The sequence below is a fragment of the Nothoprocta perdicaria genome, unplaced genomic scaffold (genome assembly GCF_003342845.1).
Source record: "Nothoprocta perdicaria isolate Ctin4 unplaced genomic scaffold, notPer1 scaffold_2, whole genome shotgun sequence".
NCBI classification, from domain to species: Eukaryota; Metazoa; Chordata; class Aves; order Tinamiformes; family Tinamidae; genus Nothoprocta; species Nothoprocta perdicaria.
This window is the reverse complement of record NW_020455204.1, coordinates 9834968-9858643: the sequence shown is the minus strand read 5'-3', so window position 1 is coordinate 9858643 and position 23676 is coordinate 9834968. Positions and strand designations below refer to the sequence as shown.

Sequence of the window (23676 nt, the reverse complement as noted above, 5' to 3'; positions counted from 1 at the left end):
CGCCCGGCCCCGCGCCCTGCAGTGAGCTCCTCACGGCTGAGGCCCGTCCCAGCCGTTCGGCGTGCCGCAACCCTGAGCACCGCCGCTGGAGTTTCCTCCTCACACGGCTTAAAACACAGTCATATTCCTGTGGCAGAGCAAGCACTGCCCAAGGCATCACTCTAAAAATATTCCAGCGTGCGTAACTTATTTACCTGGTTTTACTCATTTTGGACACCTGAGCATAAAGCCCCGTTCATTTAGGAAACATAATTGCAAATTATAATTATAAAATGATAATTATAAAGCTATATACACCCTGGGATAATTTGCCTGTCTCCTGCTGACGAGAACCATGCGCTCCCAGCTTCACACATCTCTCTGCCGCCTTCTCGCTTTGGCCTGTCTGCCAAGCCGGTCTCTTTTCTGTATTTTCTGGTAAAGAAAATAGAGCATCACGTCCCTTAGAACAGTAGATCAATAGTATTCATGCTTTTAAAAAAGATAAAATAACCTGATAATTGAGCCCTGCATGTGATCAAAGTTTTAACTGTTCTGCTCTGTGTTAGACCGTCAACTCTACTGATGGGATGAAGTGTAGGCAGCATTTGTGTATAAAATGGTCCATGTATGAAAATACCAAGATAATTTATTTTCAAAGATAAACATGTTGACAGGTAAAAATAAATAAGCTATTTTCCCCTTAGGGAATAATGGAAAAAGCCCTTTCCAGAGAATAAGTGTTTTCTGACAAAGCAGTACCGACTGTCTAGCTCCTTGTTTACTTTTCCATTTGTACCATCTATTCAGCTACTTATACATTTTTTTCAGAATTCAAAATTGAATACTATGATTCAGAAGTTTACTGGAGTTTGACTGTTGCCTGTTCATTTTTGGCATCCTTATCTGGGTTTATTGCCTTTTCTGTCTAAGCTAAGTTATGCCATAGGTTATAAACTGTCAAAAGATAATAAATTAGCGACTGAATACAATACATAAACAGGATATAAAAGCAGTGCTAAATTTTGTAACAAGTTTTGACCTCTATATTAAATTAACTGTTCAGCCTGAATAAATTCAACAATTTCATGACTATGATGTTTATAACTGGAAATGGTTTGTAACCTCTGTTAATTTGAGTAGATAGCCAAGAACCAAATCTCTTCTCATTTGAACAACTGGTGAGAGATATCAAGAGATACATTGATTAACAAGCAAAACTAAACAAAGAATGATCAAAACTCTCCCTTTCAGCAGAAGGGGAATCCAAGGGCAGGAGATCTGCTTTTGTGCTCTTACAGAACACATCTTCATCCTGCTCAGGTTTCCCACTGCTGCCTGTCAAGGCTCCCACACTGTCTCTGAACTCGAGATTTATTTTATTTTTAGGGTGTGGTTCTGTGTCAGCTGCACTCAGTGTCAGCTGCGCTCAGTGTCCCACGTCAGCTGCTCTCCGTGTCCTACGGCAGGCAGACCGGGAAGAAGAGAGGAAGTTGCCTCCTCTATTGAGGAAGAGCACAAGCATAGGTCCCAGATGACAGATAATATCCCAAATTCTGCAGGATTTGTGAACCACATCTGCCTCTGCAAAGAGAATTACCTGGGGTTTTATCTGCTGGCTTCAGAAACATCACTTATGGGGCTTTCGTTTTTTTTTTTTTTTTTTTTTTTTTTTTTTTTTTTTTTACTTGATTAGAGTTGATTTTTACTCGATTAGTTGGCACAACTGCTGAGGCAGTAACTTCCCGCCCTTCTTTGCACACTGGAACAAATACCCTGGAGCACAGGGGAAATCTTAAACCAGTTTTGCCACTAGAAGACAGGAGAAACCTTCTGATGACTTTCCCAGAAAATAATAAGCCTCATTCAAAGTACTATGAACCATAAAGTTTCCTGAACTAACTCAAAAGTAAGCTTGAAGAAGGTTTAAATAACCCATTATACACCATTTTTTTGGTGACAAACTGTTTTCAGTTTGTTCCTGTTACTAGATATTGCAATGAGTTAGGAAATGTATACGTAATTCCTCTAATACAGAGCAGTCAAGGAGTTGTCTTATTTAAATAGACTTGGACTTTCCCACTAGTAATTCTTGGTGCTTCATCTACAAAACAAAAAAATATATATATAATTTATACTTATTTAATTCATCCATTTGAAAAAGTTTAAGTTTTTGTGTGTTTTATTACTCAGTTCTTCATTTCCTTTTTACTACTTCATTACTATAATTGATTGTTTCTCCCACTTTCTAAACAGTTATCTTGAATAAAGAACAAATAGAGAGGCTACTGTTTAATTTCTGCAACGTGCTGCTTCCACATGCTAAACAAAGCACAGAAGAGATGCCAGTGCATTGTACTGATAAAAGGCTCAGTTTACTGGAGGCTGTGGTTTAAGCTCTGCAGCTATCACCGCAGAGAACATCATGCTCATTTCTAGATTTATATTGTTTGAAACATAATCTTGGACACTTTCCAAAGCCAAGTATTTAAGGGTTTATATTAGGGTTTATTTCTTTTCTGTGAGTGGTATTGTTAGCCTTTAATGGAGGATGAAGATAAGCAGGTCTGGAACCAAAGAACCTTGGGAGTTGTCCTGCTTCCCAGTTATGTCTGAAAATCAAATTCCTTAAGCACGACTCAAGTTCCAACTGTTTTCTTTATAACTTTGGGTACGTATAGCAGTAAATCAATGTACTGATCCTTCAGCTATTGTTTGACTATGTGGCTGTATTTCATGCCTCAATGAACCCCCCCCCACCCCCAAAAAAAAAGTCTTACCAAATCATCATAGTGACCAACTTGTGAGGTTGTTCCATAACACTCCAAAAATGTTCCTCCTAAAATCTGTACACTAAGTGCATCTGCTTAACTACTGAATTTATTTTTATTCTGTTTTGTTTAATTTTGGATTCGCCTCATTTGGTTTTTGCAGTGATTAATTATAGGCTTATTTCAGACAATGTCAAAGTGCCCCACTCAAAGCTGCTTTTCCACATCAGAGCCATAGAAGAACTGGGATTGGAAGGGACCTCTGGAAATCACCTGGCTTGACCCCCTTCTCAAGCTAGGCCAGCTAGAGCGGATTGTCCAGGAGATCTCAAGATCTTGATTTTATGAGAACTGTCAGTTATGAAATTGTGATTTATTCTTTCTTACTTTAAATATTAGAAAGTAATTGTGTATCTTTGTAATAAAAGATGAAGACAAGAACCAGAATAACATATAGCATCATTCGGGGGCAAGAGATCTCAGGGCCTGGTACTGCATCGTTTTTCAAATGAGTCACTTTCACTTCCAAAGGGAGAATCAACTCAGATCTTAAAAACCTAAATAAGAAACCTTTACCAAAATAAAATCATTTCCACAAACTCTACCTGCTTTGATGAAAGAGTTTATTATTTACAAGGGCCTAGACCAAAGTGGTGTTCAAAACAGATCCTAATCGCCATACTGTATCACCAGTGCTTCATATTGATTCTACTACAGTCAAGTCTAGTGTGATTGCTGTTAGTATTTTCAATGATCCTTACAGGGCTTGTTGGTTTTGGTATTTGTGGGAGGCGGCAAAGAAAATTTTGAGCAAGTCACGGTTTGTGGGTATTATGTGTGTGGATAAGCATTCTGATATCTCATGGCAATGCCTCCTCCCTTGTCAAACAACCCCAGGGACAACAACACCCAAACCTGAAGTTTTGTTCACACTGGTTTGGTCAGCAGTGATGTAGAAGTTTATCAGTAAGAACTATCTAAACACGTCCTTCTCTCCCCAGTCTAGTTGTATTACAATCAAGGAACCAAGTACAAGCACAAATTTTCAAAATCCACGGCAGACTTGTAGTGACTCTAACAAATGAAAATATACCAGGACCAAATGATTTACTAGCACCTTGACTCCGTGGTTACATTTAAAGTGCAGCATAGTTATGCTCATGTTTTTCTAGTTTCCAGTGTTAGTCTGAGTCATGAAATTCATTTTTTCGTTTTGTTTCATTCTGTTTTTTTAAGAGAAACAACAGCTTCTTATAGATGCTCAAAATAGTTATTTGGATTATTTCCGGGCTTGAATTAGGATTTCTAACATCCTAATTGTTACTTTCTACTTTGTCCAGTATGAACTATTTCTTAAAGGCAGAAATGAAGCCTACATCACATGGAAAAAGAAATTTGCTAAAGCCCAACTTAGCATTGAAGAAATGGAGTTCTGCTCTAAAATTCTAAACTTTCTATCTGACCCACTGCAATTTTTATAATATTTCAGCCTACCAGGTTGAGAAAGTGTGAGTAAACAAATTAATCTATTGGGGGTATAGCTTCTAAATGAATGCATTCAAAGGACTTGTAAGAGGAGTTTTCGCCTAAGGATCAGTTTTTCACTTAGGGAGGGATCATTCTGGAAGACACATAATTATTCTTCAAAGCTCTGAGTCAGAAAGTCTGGTTTACCAGCCAGTGGTTGGTACCTATCGCAGAATAAATCTCAGCTGAGGGAACTCTAGACAGGAAAAATTCTGACTAATCTGACTAAGAAATGATAATGAGATCTTGTCTGCAAGGTAGAATCTGAGGGAACTATCAGAAACAAAGCTAATCAAGAGGAAATTTTGAGGCCATGGAGAGAGCTTAAATTTATGCAGTTCCTTCATTTTCTTTCTGGATGTTGGGACTGAACAAAGGAGGTCTCAGGCAATAAGAAAACCTGGTCTCGTGTTCCCTTATAAGTTTAACTGTTTGTGTCTTGTTTGCTAGGAGGCCTTTGAAAGCCTTGGAAAGGTCTCTCTGTGTCTCCTCCCTTAAAACATGGAAGAGATTAAGGATACTGTCTCTTTAATGCAATAAGCAATTAGTTTAAAGGGCTTTCTTTGTACGTAGGTATTTGGCTTCAATTCTATTTCTGCCTATATAAGATCAGGATTGGAGCTTTCACCTCTTAAGCACGTGCTTCAACCACTAGATACTTGCTTTGATTAGGGTTGTCTCCTCTTTGTTTTTAATGAAGGTATAATCTATTTCTTTGGACCAGAGAGAATAAAAAATGGGACTTGATTTGACAGCCAAGAGCAAAGCTACTTGCCTAAGAAGAAGATAGTATGGTTATGGACACTGTCCCAAGAACACAGGATGTATTTTTCTGTCTGCATGTGGATTCAAAAAAATCACTGAAAACAAGGACTGGAGCCCAGCAGACCCTTTCAAGATTGCAGACACTAACATTAGAGCCTGGTATGAAAGAGAAAAGAAAGTGGTGCAGTTACCTTCAGCTGTGATTTTTGAACCTGTTCTGGTTGCTATTACATTTCTTGGTGCACAAGACCCTGTTGATATTCAATAGATGTTCCCCAGAAATGCCTGATAGATAGAGCTCTCTCAAGGGGATTTACATAGAGGAACGCTGATGTTTGGGACCCTGTTTAGGCATAAGTTGGTATTAGCTGTGTCTGAAGCGCCAAGCCAAAAGTGCCTTCAAGGGCCTGGGAAACTTTTAAGGATATGTTTTAAAGCTCAGGTCTCCTAAATTAACAACATCATCTCCTAAAATCACTGTCTTGGAGAATGGAGAAAAGAGATCTCACAGAAGCAACTTCTAAGCCCGACAAGAAGACTACATAAAAACAGCAAAGCCCATCCTATGTCAAAAGGAGTTGTGAAAGGAAACTCTTTGTTTTGAATGTTGTGGAGAACGGTGCTATGAATCCTCAGTGTGTAGTGTGGCTTGCTTGGTGTGTGATAGAGGCAACTTCAATTGGTCACAGCTGGGCAAGGCCTCATTGAGGAATCCAATGATAGTCCTGGTAGGTGGAAAACTAAGGTGGCACAATAGCATTAGGGGAGGTCACTAAGCATGAAAAAAAGCTGCATTAATGGCATTTTTACAAAGGCTGCAATCACACCACTCCATGCATAAAGCAATATTCCCCCAAAATTTTAGAAGTATTTTCTTGATGGCAGGGTTCATCTGCAACGATTTTAGCAGCATGTATGAATGAAACTACCGAAGTAGCTGAGCTGAGGAAGGTCACTGTTGCATGGCAGCGAGCAGAGGGGCAGGAAGGCTGCATGGAAAGGAAACCTAGGACTTGGAAACCTAGGACTACGTTGTGGTTCTGTGGTGACTGCTGCCTGTCTGCAAGGCGGGAACAGAAAGTGCTTTGAGCAGAGCCTGGCGCCAGCCCCTGCCCTGGAGACCTCTGTAGTGCCTCTCACACTGCAGTGTTTTCTAGTTTCCAGAACCAGCAGGCAGAGCAGCACAAAATGAGAAGCCCGGGTATTCTAATTAACAGAATTCTATTGAATTCCATTATCCACCCAGCCCAAGGGTCTTCCTTGTCCTCATTTTTTCTACCCCTTTTGCTATTTTGAAAACATAAAGAGACGGTTTTCTTTCAAGTTATATGGATTTTAATGTTAAAAACTACAGATGAGGATCTGAATTAAGCCACCCTAACTTCTGAGTCTCAGTCATCAGTAACAACCTGCACTTTCTGAAATATGAAAGCAGCAAACTTATTTGAAAATGAAAGAATTATGTAAAGTATAAATATTAATCAAGTTTTCATGTAATGAATAATTCAAGATTGACCTTGCTTAAGTGTAGCAAAGAGCTTTATTCGCTCTTCAATAGAAAGGGACTGGTTCACGCTTTGCATTTGCTGCCTTATTTATAAAGCAATCCTTTTAAAACCGTCCTGTGTCTCCAGAGCCATTTCAGTGAGAGATGGAAGTGAAATCCCAATAAGAAGGGATTAGTGATGGTAAATATGCTACCATGAACTCTTTGGAAAGCAGATTTGTTGTACATTTTCTCTCTTAGGAGTTATTTTTTTGTTTGTTTTGTTTTGTTTCGTGACATTTATAAAAGCTAATATGAAACCAAATGTATTGGTTTCACATTATGGTACTGCTCTGAGGTGAGAGCAACAAAAGGAGCCAAATAATAGCAGCAATTTGTACAGACTGCAGCTTTACTATGGAAAACAAAGGAATATGCAAGATTATGAGCACAAATAATACCAAAATAATAGTGCGGAAATAGAGCATAAATACGTCTATCTGGCATTCTGAACTCAAAATTTATGGTCTGGACCTGCCAGCAACATTTAAGCTTGGCTTCAGAGTCTCCTAGTCACTACAGGGGATTTCTAGAAGCTGCTGCCTCAGTATTTAGTCACTTGTGGAGATTTTTTTTTTTTTCAGAATGATTTGGGATTTAATGCTATGAATTATGAATTTAATTTAATTTCCTGGAAGAAAATAGGATTTTGACCTACAAGAAAGTGGTCATCAGAGGACTGAAAAGTGACTCACTTTCTAACATCAAGGCACAACTTTCATCTGAGCACACTAGCTGTGCAGCTGGACCAGCGCATTCCTTCAAAAGAATCCTGAGGCTGGAACCATTAAGGAAAATCTAAAGTTACATTGATTATGAAAATCTGGAAAGTCACCTGTTAATCTGATACAGCGAGACTTCTCGTGACTATTAGGCACCACATTTAAACTCTATGCACAATTATGTAATGTGGGTGAAAGTCAATAAGGAACAGATCTGTCAAGATAAAACCAATTCTTGTTAGACCTGTTTATTTCCACTGATTTCTGTATGAAACTCTCCAGAGAAGATGCCACACAGAAATCTAAAAACTGCAGAAAGAGATTTGATTTGAAGTCTAATTATATGCATATACTTTATAAATTTATATATGTCATCTCTGGTCAATAACCAATCATTTAGAGCCAGGGAAAAGTGGTTGTACACAAACAAAAGCAGGACTAGAATAAGATATACAATGAACACAACAGTGTGAATGCTTATTACGTGCAGTAGGATAGGTATGATTTGGGTTCCTTTCTGTCAAAAAAAGTTTAGCACTTCTCCAAATGGCATGAGCGCTAGGAACGTCTCTTGTCTTCTCTCTGTGCTGTATTTTGCAGGATCTGTTACTTGGGTTTGTTGACACTTCATTGGGAGTGTCAGAAGCAAGGCCAGGTCCTTCACCAGTTCACTCAAATAGTGACTGAAGCAGAAGGAGGGAGTCTCCAAGCGGGGTGGGTGGAGAAGGTGCCCAAGTGCAACATGGCAGAACAGTTCTTAAGAAAAAGGAATGAGACAGATGCTGTTTTACAAGGAGACGTGTGAATAATGCTCAGGCTGCACAGAGAGCCAGGCTCAGCCTCGGATGAGTGAAAAATGGTGTCACAGAATCATATAGTCTAGCTTGGAAGGAACATCTGGAGACCATCTATTGAACGACCTTCTTGTGTTGAAAGCAGGGCCTAAGATGAGTCTATCCAGGGACCTGCCAAGCTGAGCCTTGAATATTTCCAGTGAGTCCCATCTCATCCCTTTTCTGGACATCCCAGGCAATGATTGTTTTAATGAAAGAATCCTTCTGATAGATACTGAGAGATTTCCCCCTAGAGCAACTTGTGCCTATTGCCTCTTGTCCTGCCCCTGTGTGTCCTTGTGAAGCGAGTGCCTCCATCTTCTGTAGCTGCTTTTTAGACAGTGGAATATATTCCCTGTTGGGCTTAAACAAACAAACGCACACAATTCCTTCAACCTTTCTTCATATGTCACATTTAAATTAGTGGTTATTCCTCCAAAACAAGCACACTTACACAGGTTATCCAACTGAGAAATGTTTTTTCTCTAGAGGAGGCAGAAAAACACAGTTTAGCATCAGGTACTAAAATGGAAACAGATACTGAAATCCTGGCTAATTCCTCATGCACATAGAAATATTTAACTCTATTAATAGGGATCTTGTTGGACCAGCTACGTGGGGAACCTGAGTCTGGAGAACAGTGATGGACTTGGGTTGGTTTTGATGAATCAGAGAAAATCAAGGGCTGACAAGATGGGTGAAGAAGAGGCAGGTACCTGAGAGTCCAGAGAAATAACTTCTTTATGGAAGAAAGAGCTGGTCAGGAAATAATATCTTCTCATTGTGAGGACTTTCAAAGTTTAAATGGACTTTTCTCTTTTGTATTAGGACAAAAATATGTCTGAAGTATGATTAAGTCAGGATTCATTTTGGGGAGGATTAACACTTACGAACTTGCGAAAACTTTAAAAAAATAAAATATGTTATTTTAAACAGCTCACTTTATTTTTCCTTCCAAAATGTTTTATTTGCAGACTAATCTTCTAGCTAGTTTGTCTGAGAAGAATTGGAATTTTCCATGGGCAATGAAAAAAAGAGTAATCTGAAAGCAGTAGCGATAAAGGTCAGCTGGAGTGCAGAGAGTGCAGATGTTGTGGCCATGAGAAAGATCCCGTTGCCTTTGACTGAATGTCATAAACCTAGGCCTACTTTGGTTAAATTAAGGCCATGATGACCACTGAACTAGGACTACTTATCTTGAATGAAATACTTTTAAAAATTGGAGTGGTTAGCTGTGATGCAAGTTCAGCCTACACAATAATTCTGTTATTAGAAGTCAGTGTGCTGCTTTTTAAAAGCAACAAGCAGGATGTGTTCTCAAACAGTCGTAGATGCAGGAACTGCTCACCTTCTATATGTTGTGTAGAGCACGTGGTCTTGTTAACTGTCCTGCTTACTCTGCCATATAATCTACCCTTGCCACAGCATTGGAGGTAAACAACAACATTTAAAAAGGTTGACAGAGAAAGCATGCTAGAAAGGTGGAATCAGTAGCACACCGGGTAAAGGGAAGAGTTATTTTTAAACCTAAAAGCCCAGGATGTTAAGTCTTCTTTCAGGATGTAGACAAGTTGTTTGATTTCCTTCTAGGTCTGAAATGACCTAAATCCATAGATCCTCCTGTGTTAAACAGAGCCTTAGTCAAAGGGTTATAGAAGCTGGGGTTGGCTGCTCTTGTCCTCGGCTGTAAATGCTCTTCTGCTTCATACAGCTAGGCAAAACCTCACAGCAGCGGGAGCTAGAAACCGGTATCTCATAACCTAACCACAAAGCTAGAGTGTAATCATCTTGCTTTCCCACTACTTCACGATTAAATGAAGATTTTTTTTTTTTTTTAACTTGAAACTGTGTTCATACCTGAAAAAAACATCATAGAGACCTGTGATTTAGCACACTGTCAGAATAATACGGTTTCAGTATTCTGGGAGAATATACCAACTGCTCGACTACTGGGGAAAAAAAAAGGTTCCCCTTCATAGCTAATACTGATTTTTGCTTGCTAGTATCTTCAAAGAAATATTCAACTTCTACAAAATTTTTATTATAAAGTATTTTTACTTTTTGTTTTCAAGGAAACCCTAATTTTAGTAACAGGAAAATGATTTCTTCCTGTCAGAGCATTAATAAAAGGAGGAGACAAACAAACAAACCAACAATCCTGCTTCGTAGCTAGCCTCAACTTGCAAAGCATTCCCTCAAAGTAGTGCACATGATAGGGAAACGTTAAGATAAGGGCAGGCTTATGAAGGCCTTTTCTCATATAAGTCACTATGTACGTAAAACACTAATCTGCACTAATCATATCCTTAACTGTCATTATTCCAACGATGGTATTTAGGCCAGCCTTCTTCAGGAAAGGCATCACCTGGAACTACATTAGATAAAGTTGTAGGTTCTTAAACCTCTTCTTAGGCAATACCTCTAAACAGAATATGGTGCAAGAGGGTGTTTTCTAAGGATTCATTTGACCTTTATTCAGCCTCTAAACACTCAAATTATGCTACAGTATCCCTCAAAAATGTTAAGTCAACAAAAGGTCTTATATTTCTAAATATTTGCTTCTGGTGATAGCATATTACAAATAGAGACCACAATCAGCACTTCCACCTGATGTTTATAAAGTGTAATCTTGTCTTAGCTACTGAGGTCATATGGTAAAGGTAAGAAGCTGCTGCTGAGTATCTTCACATTCTTTCAATTCAAAATATTTTGACTGAAAAAAAGCAAAGGCATTTTTCCAATGGTGTTTGTCAGTACACCACATTAACAACAGAGTGTAAGCCAAATCAAAATAGTATTGCCGTGTAAGGTCAGGTCGTTTGCTTAATTCTCCGCTTCGAGGCATTCTGAGGAGTATTTTTTTTTTCCCTGTAAAATATACAACATCCCTTTTTTGAAGAAAAATAAACCACATATAGGGGGCTAACTTCTGTCAAGAGAAAATACCTTCAAGTGATAATAGGGATGGTAAAATTAGTGTTACTACTTCATGCTGCTTCCTTCCCAGTTCTTCCTCCTGTGTTTCCCCAAAGCTGTTCTCATGTGCTGCAGGAGGGCTTGGGAGCAGAAGGAAGCCTGGCCACCTAAGCAGCTCACAATAGCTGGAATGTCAGCTAGTGCCACCGAGAGGCTGCTGAAGCTTGCATTTGCTGTAAATTCAGGTTGGTGGTTGGAAGCAATACAGCTTTTCACTGTCTTTCATACAATTTACAGGCAGTCATTGTGCAAGTTAGAAAAATGCCTGGAATCTAGCCAAGAATGAACAATAGAAAACTTTGAACTACATTTAGGAGACAAATTATACAGATACGTTTTGCTCATTCTCAGAGGTGCCCCTGAGGATGAGAGCCAAAGGAAAGCCTAGAGACACAATCAGACTAACAGGAAGGGAAGGAAGAGCTGATTAATTGGCATGGTGTCAGTGGTCATCGTTGCTACAGCTTAATGGAAACACAGCAGTGTTTGAGTAAACCCACGGGAACCATGAAGAAAAACTGGGAAGTGGCTGAGTGAAGTCAGGCTGGTTTTCTTCAGCAGTTTGGAAGGGAAATGCTGGACGCAGGATTGTCTTTTCATAAAATCACTAACAAGCCTAGGCCATGACTTTTGAAAAGAGCCCTGCAAAGCCCTGTCTCTTGCACAGACCTGACTTCAATGTATTTTCTGGATAAAAAGCACACACTTGTTTCCTTCCAAAGGCAGACACTGCATAGATAAGGTTGGGTATCTAGATCAGCTGAGTTGAGCATTGCAGAGCAAGGACTCTGCACCTTAAAATAGGAGCACAGATTTATTTTAGCAGCCCGAAAGGTTACCAGCTTCAGAGGAGCCAGGCCTCGCAGTTTCATGAGCTGAGGAAATGCTGCCATACGATCCTGGTGTGCCACACAGATACCTGCTTACAACTCTTTTCAAGCTTTGGAGAAGTACTGTTCTAGGCTTTATTCAAGGTGCTGAATGTGGTCACGAAGAGGTTTATTTTTGTTCCTTTGTGTCTTCTTGTTTCTTTTCCCTATTGTCCAGAAAAATAAATCTTACATTGTCATTTCTGTGTTCAAATGACTGTAACACTTCCAGTGGATAATTATAGAAAGCCTGTAATTAATAGAAAACCTATATGTAGTGAACAGTTCTGCCATATTTACACCTGGATTTTGTTTCATGCAGTCTGTCTTCCTTCCCATTACCTCTGCCATTTTCTGTCTATATTAGTCTGTTTGAGCAAATGGATATTCCTGTATCCAAATAATGATGTAGTGGGAAGGAGATTGTTTGCTTGTTTTTGCCGTGGTCAAAGCATTTTCCTTTCTTTTACAATTACAGTTTCTCTACGTGTTTAACAGTGATGTTGACATTGCATTACCTAGGCACTCTAAGCTTGGTGCCTCCGAGCTGGCTGACCTGGCAGCTTATCCAACAGTCCAAAAAGTTTCTAAATGGCTTGTAAGCCTTACATGAAATGAGAAATAGAAATTGTAGCTTACTGCTTTTCAAGGAAGCTTCTAACATCTGAAAAGAAGTCACTGCATTAGATTTTAGCTAATTAAATTTAGCTCTCCAGGCAACATAGGCAAAACAATCTCTACTGAGTCACTTCAAGTCACAGAGGAAAAGAGGCATTTTGAATTTGAAAGACATTCACCACCATCCTGCAAACTTAGTTTGTTTCCAGTATGATTCGCACAGCATTTTGCATCCACATGCCCTATGATCCTTCTATGTATGTTCAAGTGTAAGCCCATGCTTGTCTGCTATATATACATTGGCACTTGTTTTTACTCTCTTCAACATGGGCATTGGGTAAGAATAAGCTATAAGCTTCTGGACTAAAAGAATTATAGGGGCCACATGAAATTACCTCATCTAGGGTCTGATAAACTAGATATTACAGTAATTAATAGACAATAAAACAAAGATATTTCAAGTTTCTTCAGAAACGTCAGTTAACATAAGAGAGAATTTTGACTTCAACATAAAGTATTTCCCTACTGGAAAATGGGAACAATCTAGAAAAGGTCTTTATGGCAAAAATCAAAGATGACCCCAAAATACTGCACTTCCCTATTATAGTATGCAGAATTGTTAAAGGGAGATGTGGGCAGCTGAAAATCTTTAGAGTTCCATTTTTTTAAAAAATAGAAGATTTTTTTCACTTTTAAGAGTGGAAACATGCAAAATTTTTCAGTGGTGCAGAAAGTAAATCTGACCAATTTTTTCAATGGCTGCTAACCTATTTGTCACAGTTCTAAGATTTAAAAAAATGCAGTTTTTCGTAGAAGAAACATGTATTTAAGAAACTCTCCTAAGTCATGTTATGGTATTCAGAATTAAGTGAATTTGCTCTATGAAATACTTGGAGAGAGGAGCTTTATTTTTTAAAAAGAATTTGGTCACTTGTGCAACTTTTTCCTAGAGATTTTTTCTCACAAAGATGTGCTGTTTGGGCTTTTTGTTTTTCTTCAGTTGTGCCACCGATATTTTTTTTATGACTCCTTATGGAAGGATTTTATAACAGCTATGGTGATACAAGTTTTATGAAATGAGAGATGAGGCAACCTCCAATAATTTGCTTAAATTTGCTCAGGCATGCTGGAACTCAACCCACTAATTAAGTCGTACATGAAGTATTGTAGATGAGACTGAACTCTTTAATGATGACTCTCTATTATCTGGCTAGGTTATTATAAGAAAAGTTAGCTACGCTGCAAACATACCATGCTGCATTATACTCCCTGGCTGGCCTGTCCTATAGCTCATTGTGGCAAATCGTTGCATTTTTGATCGTCAGAGCTTTATGTCCTCCCTCTTCAGAGCTGTGATGTTTATATTAGAACTGTGGGAAAGTACTTCTCTTGGGAAGGGGGAGAACAAAGCTCAATTTGTTCTTAATTGAAAACAAGAAAAGAAAAAAGTAGAGGACTGTGAGTATTATTAATTAATAAAGCATTCCTGGGAACATTTGAAAACTACTACAACAACCATCATCAACTTTTCAAATTTCAGAACCTCTTATGACAGCAGATTGCTTTGCTTTCCTGATAGCGGATTGCATAATTCTTATCGGCAAAACCAATTTTTTTTTCTCCCACTTGTATAACATTCTGAGATTATTAAGAAAAAAAAAACTTTTAAATGTAATGACAAAGTTTAAATTTTAAACATGAAAATAAATAAGATTTTACTCAGTGAAGGTAAGTAGTTCTGAGGCCAAGCCCAGTTCTAGTTTGGTATGCATTTGGCTGTAAACATTTTTTGATATAGATCTACCCCCTGGGCTTTTATCCTGCGACCAAACTTGTGACATGCTAAAACTGTGCCTAAAGTATGCACAGATGTAAACATATGCTCTTGGCTCAGTCGAATAGAGGAAGTCCTCAGTGAAAAGCATCCTGAGACACAATAAATAGAAATATGTACATCAGATCTACTAATATTTAGACTCTTAGATTAAAATGAATACTCAGAGGGAAAGTATCAGAATCTGCTTTGAGGTACTGTATTTCACATGGTAACTATTTTTAAAGTATGTTGACCTCAAGAGATAGCCAGCAGCAGAATAGATTGGAGGAAGCAGATCTCTAAGGTAGGAAGATGTATCTGAGAAGAAGAAAGACTGTGCTTTAGTCATGCTGTATTTAGAACAGCTGATACTGTGTAATTATCTGTTAATACGTTTTGGGGAGGAACTTTCATCATACAGGAATAAACAAGATTAGCCCTTAACTATGTTTCTAACTTCTTGATGTTTCAGGACTGAGGCCCAGAAGTATTTACCTTACCTGAATAGCCTAGAGAAAAAGGATTCTCCCATCTCTTTGGAAAGGCACATATATTTCAAAAGACAGGCATCCTTTTCTAAATGCCTGGCAAATACTTTTCCTGTTTTCCAAAGAAGCACATTAATCCTACTCTCCTGCTTCTAAAGAAATCACCATCTAAGCCGTTTAAGTCATTCTCCCTCCTTCCAAGGCAATTACAAGGGTTTGGATCCATTATCCAGTAAGCACAGGTGAAAAAAGAACAACAACAAAACCCAATTTCAGCAGTGCATAACTGTGATTTTATTTTCCAGTGAGGTCATGGGCACCTTTCACATCTTGAAGCATAATCTTCAGTAAAGAGTTGTGTTTATTTGTCAGGTGTACCATGTCTCTGGGTCATGACACGGTACAAGCGAGCCTAGACGACTGGGCAAGGCTAGCCCTGGCTTAGAGATGTGATGGGGGAAACAGATGTACTTCCTCCTGCCCATGTCCTTATCTGACCAGCCCAGCTCTCCTCGTGCCTCTCTGCCGATGCGCCCGCCACGGCCCCAGCCCTGAGGAACACGGCTCCTGGGCACTCAGCTGAGAGCTCAGCACCACCTTTCTGAGGACCTCGAAGATTCCTCCCAAAACACCGTTTTCGTGATGTAGCCCAGCGACTCTCCTGGAGAAATCTGGCACACATTTCCTTGAGGGGCCTCTGCAGTTCCTGACAAGTTTATGGCAGTGTTTTTCCTAAGTACCTCAGTGGTTTCTGACAAAATGCAGGGGCTATGTTTCTGGATACCTCAGCGATTCCCCCCAAAATACCGCTTTCCCTTTCCTGAAGTACTTTAGCAATCTGAGCACTCTGCTCCAAGATGTCCCAGTGTTTGCCACCAAAACACCACACGCCCATGCAGAAACATTTCCCCTCAGACACAGTCTCTATTTGTTGCAACTCAGCCACTCTGCTCAAAACGCTGGGGCTAAGCTCTGTTACTTCGGTTCTTGTTCATGTCTTGCTGCCAAAACCCTCTGCTGTCTCCTCTGAGGTACCTCAGTGTTTTCCCCTCAGAAAACCCTCTGCTGCCCCTTGGAGGTACCTCAGCATCTCCTTCCACCCTTCATTTCCTCCGACCCCTCAGATCTCAGTGTTCCCCCCGCAAGGCCCAATGTCCCCTCAGGACCAAGGCTCCCTGGCCAAGCTCACATCAGGTCTCACCATCATCCCCTCCACTGTCCCTTCTGTGGGGCTCACACCATGTTGGTCATCCTCAGGCTCCTCCATGGCCAGCCGAGACCCTGCCTGGTCCACATTTCCAGTCTGGCTCATCCTTTGGATAAAAAAGCACTTGTCTAAAAAGTGAGGAATGGCAATGCCTGCTCATTTCTACATGATTCCTTATGGATCTGAAGATGTAACAGTAAATCTTTTTTTTATGACTTGAAAAGATAAAAGACTGAGCAAAACACTTCTGTTTCCATCCCTTTCTATCTCTTTTTTCCCCATCTTGTTCTCTACAGTCTGCATTTTATTTTCCTCTCTAAGTGAAAATAATTGGAAATTAAGAACCGAGTAGTTGAATCAACATTTTCTAAATTATCATTGTAACATCTAAAATCTAAAACTTTATTTACAGAAGGATGTCTACATAAATCTCTTGTGGCTCCAGTCTTTGTGTATGTGTGTGTTAGCTTTAAAATAAGTATCACGAAAAATTCCTTTTTATACACATTATGTGAAATGTATTTTTTCACTTAGGCAATGAAGCTTATCTAAAAGTTTCCTAAAGTGGTGTAGGTGGTTATTATAAAGACCTCTCCACTTTACCATGACTTACTCCTTTCCTTTGAAAAGAAAGTTAAGAATATATTTTGAAAAAAAAAAAAAAAAAAAAAAAAAACAGAATTTTTTATGCCAGACATTTGCGATGTGTTAAGGAAACTGCAAATATAATGTAACACATATGATTTAAGAGGTGTAGAGTGGAGACCTGAATGCCTTGTGTCTGTATGGATATTTATTAGCTTGATTTTTAAAGCATGAGTTGAATATTGTACTTAATAATTTTAAGTAAGAATTTCAAACATGTTCAGAAAATCTTTTGGTTGTCAGTTTTTCTGGTGTGTCACTTAGTTCACATCCTGCTGCTTCAAGAGAAAGAGCTGCCAGCTCGGCTTATTTGAGTAAGTAGAGTATATGGCATTCACTGCTCCAGGTCACTTCATACTTGTGTTCATAGGACAAATTATTGCTTTAATGTATCTTAGAAAAACATTATTGTCATCTTGTTGACACTGAATTGCTTAAGAAGCCTTTAATAGCATTTTTGTTGGGAAGACTTTGTTCCAGCAAATATTTACATCTATAAAGGAAATAGTACAGTTTCCTCCACAGTAATATTGTATTACGACACAAAGGCAATACATGCAGCAAAATAACCATCTGTAGAGTGCTATAACAATAGGTTTCAGAATGTAGTGTTAAAACTAAGATTAAAAAAAAAATTAGTTGAATACAACTTTATCTCAAATTTTGCACAAAAAGATTTAAGGGAAAGACAGTAGTTTACCAAATGAATGAAGCTCCCGTTACGCTGTCCGTATTCCTTTTCATTCCCTGGTTATGGAAACAGGAATACTGCAGCAAAGTGAGGAACAGTGCTGCTGTTTTTGTCTAAAACTGGTCAGTGACATCTGCCTTCTGCTGCACAACCCCAGGGAGAAGCAAGAAAGCTGCTGTGTGGAAAGTGTAGGAAGATTAGCACAAATAATCAGCCTATTGCTTGTCTTTGACGGGGCTGGGCACTGAATGCAGTTCCACTGCACTATGGCCAATAGAGGGTAGCCTTTCCAAGGAAATCTTGGCATGAATGTTAAAACAACTAAAGCTTTTGAAAACCTAGTTAAATTTTGAAACGTTTTGGTTGTATTTTAACAAGATCTTTTTGAAATCTAAAAACCAAACTTGCTGTACATGCAAGTTTATCCGAACTGGCATCTGCGAAGAGTGCGCGATGAGGGTGCTGAATGGTCTTGCCAACACGCTCCGTTGTGATTCTTGTTCAAGTTAAATAAAAAATCTTTATAAATTCTAAATTACAGTCACTTGTGTAACAAGACAAATAAAGCTAAGCAATGAAGAGAAATTAAACCAAAACCAAGTAATTATCTCCATTATCTGTGTTTTCTATAAAAAGTAGCTCCCAAACAGTACCACTGGAACAGAATGACTAACACTGTGGCAAGTTATTTGCTCTAAATTAGCCTTTTTATCATTCAATTTACAATCTGTATTTCTTAATCAAGGCACTATCCTGAATCTCTGGGCACGACAGATAAGGCACATACTTCCTTCCCCATAGTTCTTGTGTGCCTTAGCTAAATATATCAAACAACCTATCTCTCATAATGTGAGTATGCAGGCAGCAGAAGCAGTATTTTTGTCTAGCTGTAGTTCAGTTTCCCAGTTCCTTGAGCTTATTCATTGTAGGAGCTGCCTTTTTGATTTCTTGAGGTAGACCTTTATTTAGTGCTTTTATGGTTTCAATAAGATATATCATTATATCCTCTGCTAAGCATAATGATTTGCAGTAATAACAGCCTACCTCTTCTAACTCAGTCGCTTACCCATTTATTTTTAAAATTGGTGTTTGCTGTTATCTTCTTTGAGCAGATTTCTTTGTTCCAAATGCAAATCTTTCCATAGTTCAGATATTATGTCCTCCATCAGTGGGATATCAGTGTATTTTTTTTTTTTTTTTTTTTTGAATATGAGCTTGCTTTTGCTGGATGTAAAACAAATGCTTCAACTCTAGTGGTGTTAACTATGGAGTAGCTGTATATTATTAAAGCCCATCGTGCCATTGCTTTTAAAGCGATCGCCCTTCCCCTTTGACAGGGCTGTCACGTCGCTCGGTCACGTATTTGCAAGCCTGGCCATTCAATGGGAACTGCTGCAGGTTCAGCACTTTTGAAAACGCAGCTTATCTAGAAGTCTGAAGTCGGATTTAGAAGCTTAACGTTTTGTGAAACTTGCCTATGACCACCAGAACACATAGTTGTTCAGTCAGATAAATAGCCAGTGCATTTATGCTGCAAGTTGAGCCTCTTGCATTTTCACTCTGGATAACTCATAACTGGTTAAAGAAAGCTTCCTGTAACTTAAGAGAGCCACCAGAATCTCTCTTAACCCCACTTCTGTAAAAACATAGTATTGTGTGGTTCACATCAATGGATTTGCACTTAGGATGTGTACTTTGCCCTCCAGGAAGTCTCCCAACCACGGAACAATGTTTAATTGCAGCTACAGCATAACTAGAATACATATATAAAAATATTGTACACTACTCAATTCTTTCATAAAGGAATTGATAATGTGTGTGCATGGTAAATAATTCTGTAAAAACAAAACAACTGTAACATTTGCTGTTTTCTTTTTAGCACAATATAGTTGAATGATTAGCCTAGAGAGCGAGTATCATGTATATATTAATATAACTGACTAATTTTATTTTTCACTTTAACTTTCATTCCTGGGCTTTCATAGTGATGCAACATCTAGGACACGGGCAGAAATCCAAGATACATTTCAAAAGAACTGGCATTTGTTCTAACCCTGTACTGTCTGTTGGACAAATGCAACCGAGTTCGTCCTTGAATTGGGGCACTGGGTGCTGCCCAGAACGTGCCACAGAAACAAAATTTTAGTAAATCAGCTGCAGAGGATCCCAGATCTGCCTGCCTGCCTGCCAGCGGTCAGGAGTTTATGCCAAACTGGGGAAACTAGAAAAAGATTCTCAATTATGAACAAGAGGGGCTTACAATAAACAATAGTGGAAAAAAAGTCCAAGAGGAAACATAAAAGGGCCTGAGACCAACCTTGGCTTAGCTGGGAGGCTGCAGAAGAGGAGAAGAAGGGCTAAAACCCAAGCCAGGAGCACAATCTGCACTAGAGCCTCCTTCCCTCGCCTGCTTCCCTGCCCCTGCACAGAGTCAGACCCTGCTTTTTTTAAGGACCACCTCCTATTGCAAGGGCTTGACGTAGCATTAAATGTGCGGTTTATACCAAGGCTTTCCAAGCAATGACTGACACAGAATCCAAGATTTCTTCTCCACTTACCTCCCACTGGTATTTGCATACTAGCAAATAAAGTGAGAATATTCAATATCTTTGCATTTTTCAGACTGCACAAAATAATAAATCAGAGACATTTATGCACAATAAGTTGTGAGAACCTGTAGCCAAGTTAGCAGCAATGTCCTATGATGGTTAGAACTTTTCTTTATTTCTTTGTCTACTATAGATATTAACATCCTGTGTCCCAGCTGGGGATAAATGCAGAATGGCTACGCACTCAAAGGACATTGAATATTGGGTAACTGGGTAGAAGGGTATAAATGCAGTACCTGCACATATACCACAGAATTATCACTGACTGTGAGATCCACAGGGTTTAGTGTTTTACAAATCTCCTGCTCCACTAAACCACAGCAACGATGAAGTCACCAAAGAAAGTTTCTGAAGCAGTTTCAGATTTTTATTAGCTTGGTTGGATACTCACCAGCTTACACCAACTTCTTGGATAAATGCACCTTTCATTTTGCCACAGGGCAGGCTCTTCTACTCCCTGCAGGAGTAAAGTGATGAGGAGTGATGAGGAGTGATGAGGAGTGATGAGGAGTGATATTTATTTACTTGTGCTAATAGTTAGTGCTAAATTATACGATGCACTGCAAAGATAAGATGTTGCTGGCACTTCCAACTTGCCCAAGCTCTCTGTGTCTCACACATTAACCAAAACATTGGATCTGACCAACTGGAGCGCAGGCAGCTGCAAAAAGGGACCAAATCCGTCTCCCTCGAGCCGTGCTGTGCTTGCAATACCATTATTCCTACATCTGCCTGCCTGTGTGTGACTGCAAGTGCAAAGCGTTATTTAAACCTTGCTAAACGCCCACTGGAAGAAGACAGAGCGACTATCAACGTCCCATGCTTGTTTCTCTTTTCTTCTTCCACTTTTCTTCCCCATATTTCGTTCCAGGTGGTGGCACGATGTTCAGTGTGAAGCCATGCCTAAGAAACACCTCATGCAGTGCAACAAATAACCTCTCTTACTCCAAAACGATAACCAAGAATTACACTCCATATCTATATTAGATGAATCTCCTTCATAAGCCAGAAAAATAAATTCAATAGTCTTGTTTATCAAAATCACATATCTATTGACAATTAGAGAAATTGCATGCTCTTTTGACTTGAACGATCTTATTTGTGACCTTGGCCTGAGCTGAAATCTAAACTTTAGAAAAGTCTTTCCATATTTCTGTTGTGTTTAGTTGTATTGCTCTCACAGAGCAATCTGTAGTAGTTATATCCACTGTACCTGCAAAACACCCATGGGTTTATAAGGATTTGCTATTAGAGTTTACTGTTCTGCACTTTTGTCTTCCAGAAAAGACAAACTGTTACGAAAAGCAAATGTCATTCTGCTCTTCTCTGAGAAAAAAATACAAATTATTGGAACACCCCCAATTGGACAGATTGATTCACCTGTCTGGCTCTCTAAAGTTGGACCAGCTCTTTAAAAAACAAGGGGTAAAGAAGCATCACACACAATTTTAAACCTGCTGCAAAGTACTGATCATCACCGCTCTGATCACTTTAGTCATTTGTTGTTGTTTTTTCATCTTGGTAACTTGTAGCAATTGGAGAAGATAAAGCAGAAAAAAACATCATCCATTTTTACATCAATGGTTAAGGAAATACAACCTTTCTACAACAACCTAATAACTCAGTGTTCTCATGAAATAAGAATTCTGAAATTCACTAAAAAAACGGAGATTATCTGGCATTTAAAATTATTTGGATTGTATTAATTGCATGAAAACAATGTCAATCACAGGAGGAAATGCAGACAACTGCTGGCTCTTCTTATTTTTTCTAGCATTTTGTAGTGTCATTAGATTATAAAGTTGTTAAACTGTACCAGTTTAACCCCAGAAGATGTTACAGGATTCCCTCAGTGATATAGCTGAGTCTACCCTGCGTGATGAATCCTGCTGGCCTTTTCCCTCCACATTCTAGAAGAAAACCTGATTTCCAGCCAACCTGAGGCACTCGGGAGGAAGACGAGCTGTCCTGAGGACCTGCTGAAGTCTGGCACTGCTTTCTCAGCTCCAATCAGAGGACTGGAAAGTCCAAGTCTTAGGGGCCACTATCTTTCTGTGCTTACAGGTGCAGTCATCCAACTGAGCCAGGTGCAGGAAACCCCAATCCCCCTTACTGCTCCCCAGGAATTATGCAGCACCTGGTCTAGTCAACAAAATCCATGGAAAAGCTCCAGGGCCTTGCCCCCAAAAGGGCAGACAGATCATGCTGCTGTCTCTCTCAGCACTTTGGGAAGCTGATGCAAGAGGTTCAGTGGACTTTGGGCTATACTTCTGCCCCCAAAGTTGCAAGAAATCAAACTGGACAAATGGCCAAACTGCACCTCCAGAGGACTCCAGTCACAACTCAAATTAAATTATAGAGACTGTTAATTCAGAGCAATTGCAAAGACCCTGCGCTATAACCTATAGCTGTTCAATTAATGCATTAAGAGATATTTTTTATTATTGGCAACAAGAACACTGCCAGTTTCTTCAGGGTCCAAGCAAAATAGTTGTGGGTGGCTTGGGTCCAAGCAAAATCAGTTGCTCTGGTTTGAAGACATCAAGAGAAATCTTCAGGGCTGGGGAGCCAGTTTCAGAAAAATATGAGGGCCTGTGGAAAGGAAAACTGCTAAAGGAGAAAAATGATTCCTGAAGCAGCCAAGCAAAGTACGTTGCTGTTTTCCTTAGTTGTGGGTTTTGCTGATCCTTCATCTCAGATTTTGTTCCAGAAGGGAGTTTTAACTCTACTACCTTTTTTGCTCAATAGTGCAGAAGATACTCATTAATATGTTTGCAAATAAAATGTAGCAATTCTCTTGTTCAAAAGCATTCTGGTAACATATTAATGAACTTTGAAATATTACAGGTATTTGTGCAACTCATTGTTTCAATGTAAATTTACCTAAGCAGTCTTCATTACTCTTGTAATCAACTATCCAATCTGATGACAGGCAATTTATTGTATGGACAATAATACACAAAAGCAATACCTGTGCTAGCTGATAAATGATGAACCAGAGCGAACAGCTGTAAACTGAGGCTTGCTCACTCACTGTCGGGCTGAACTTGAAAGGATGCTATTTACAGGGAATGTTCTCACAAATAAACACAAGATCTTCTTTAACCAGAACAGGATGGAGAGTAGCGAACAATCTCTGCTCCCGAATCCAGTTTTATTTCTCCTGCCAGAGGAATGGGGCTCACAGGCTGCTCCCAGCTCGGGAGAGGGATCACCTGGGGAACTTGGAAGGGGCACTGATGTGAGACACAGCCACTGGAATGGGAATCCTTGAGTGGGGCTCCGAAGGGGCACTGGTGTGAGATAGGGCTGCTGGTGTCCTCGGAAGCAACCCAAGCAGAGCCCTGAGATGGAGGCTGCCCTAGGGACCCCATGCGTTTCACTGGTTAGCCAGGGGGAAATAGAAGGAAGATTAAGTTGGAGATGTAATACTAAAAGGAAATAATTAATAATTGGTTAAAAGTTGATTCACTACAATATTGCCCTTGGCCGTCCTGTAGGTTTATGGAGGATACCAGTTTGTTCCAGAGTGCCTGGGATGTTGCAGTGGAGCAGAAAGGCTCCAAACAGAATTTCTGCCAGCTGTTCCTCTGTTTGCTCCCATTATGTCCTCC

General features: G+C 39.5%; 1 protein-coding gene across 1 annotated transcript in view; it reads right to left on the bottom strand.

Moving 5' to 3' along the window:
• RELL1 (RELT like 1) overlaps positions 1 to 1610 on the bottom strand; it is a 24892-nt gene extending 23282 nt beyond the window's left edge. Inside the window, exon 1 of the mRNA XM_026037497.1 lies at positions 1580 to 1610. Within this exon, the coding sequence (XP_025893282.1) occupies positions 1580 to 1610 (31 nt within the window). The remainder of the gene's footprint in view (positions 1 to 1579) is intronic.
• Between the last annotated feature and the right edge of the window lie 22066 nt (positions 1611 to 23676).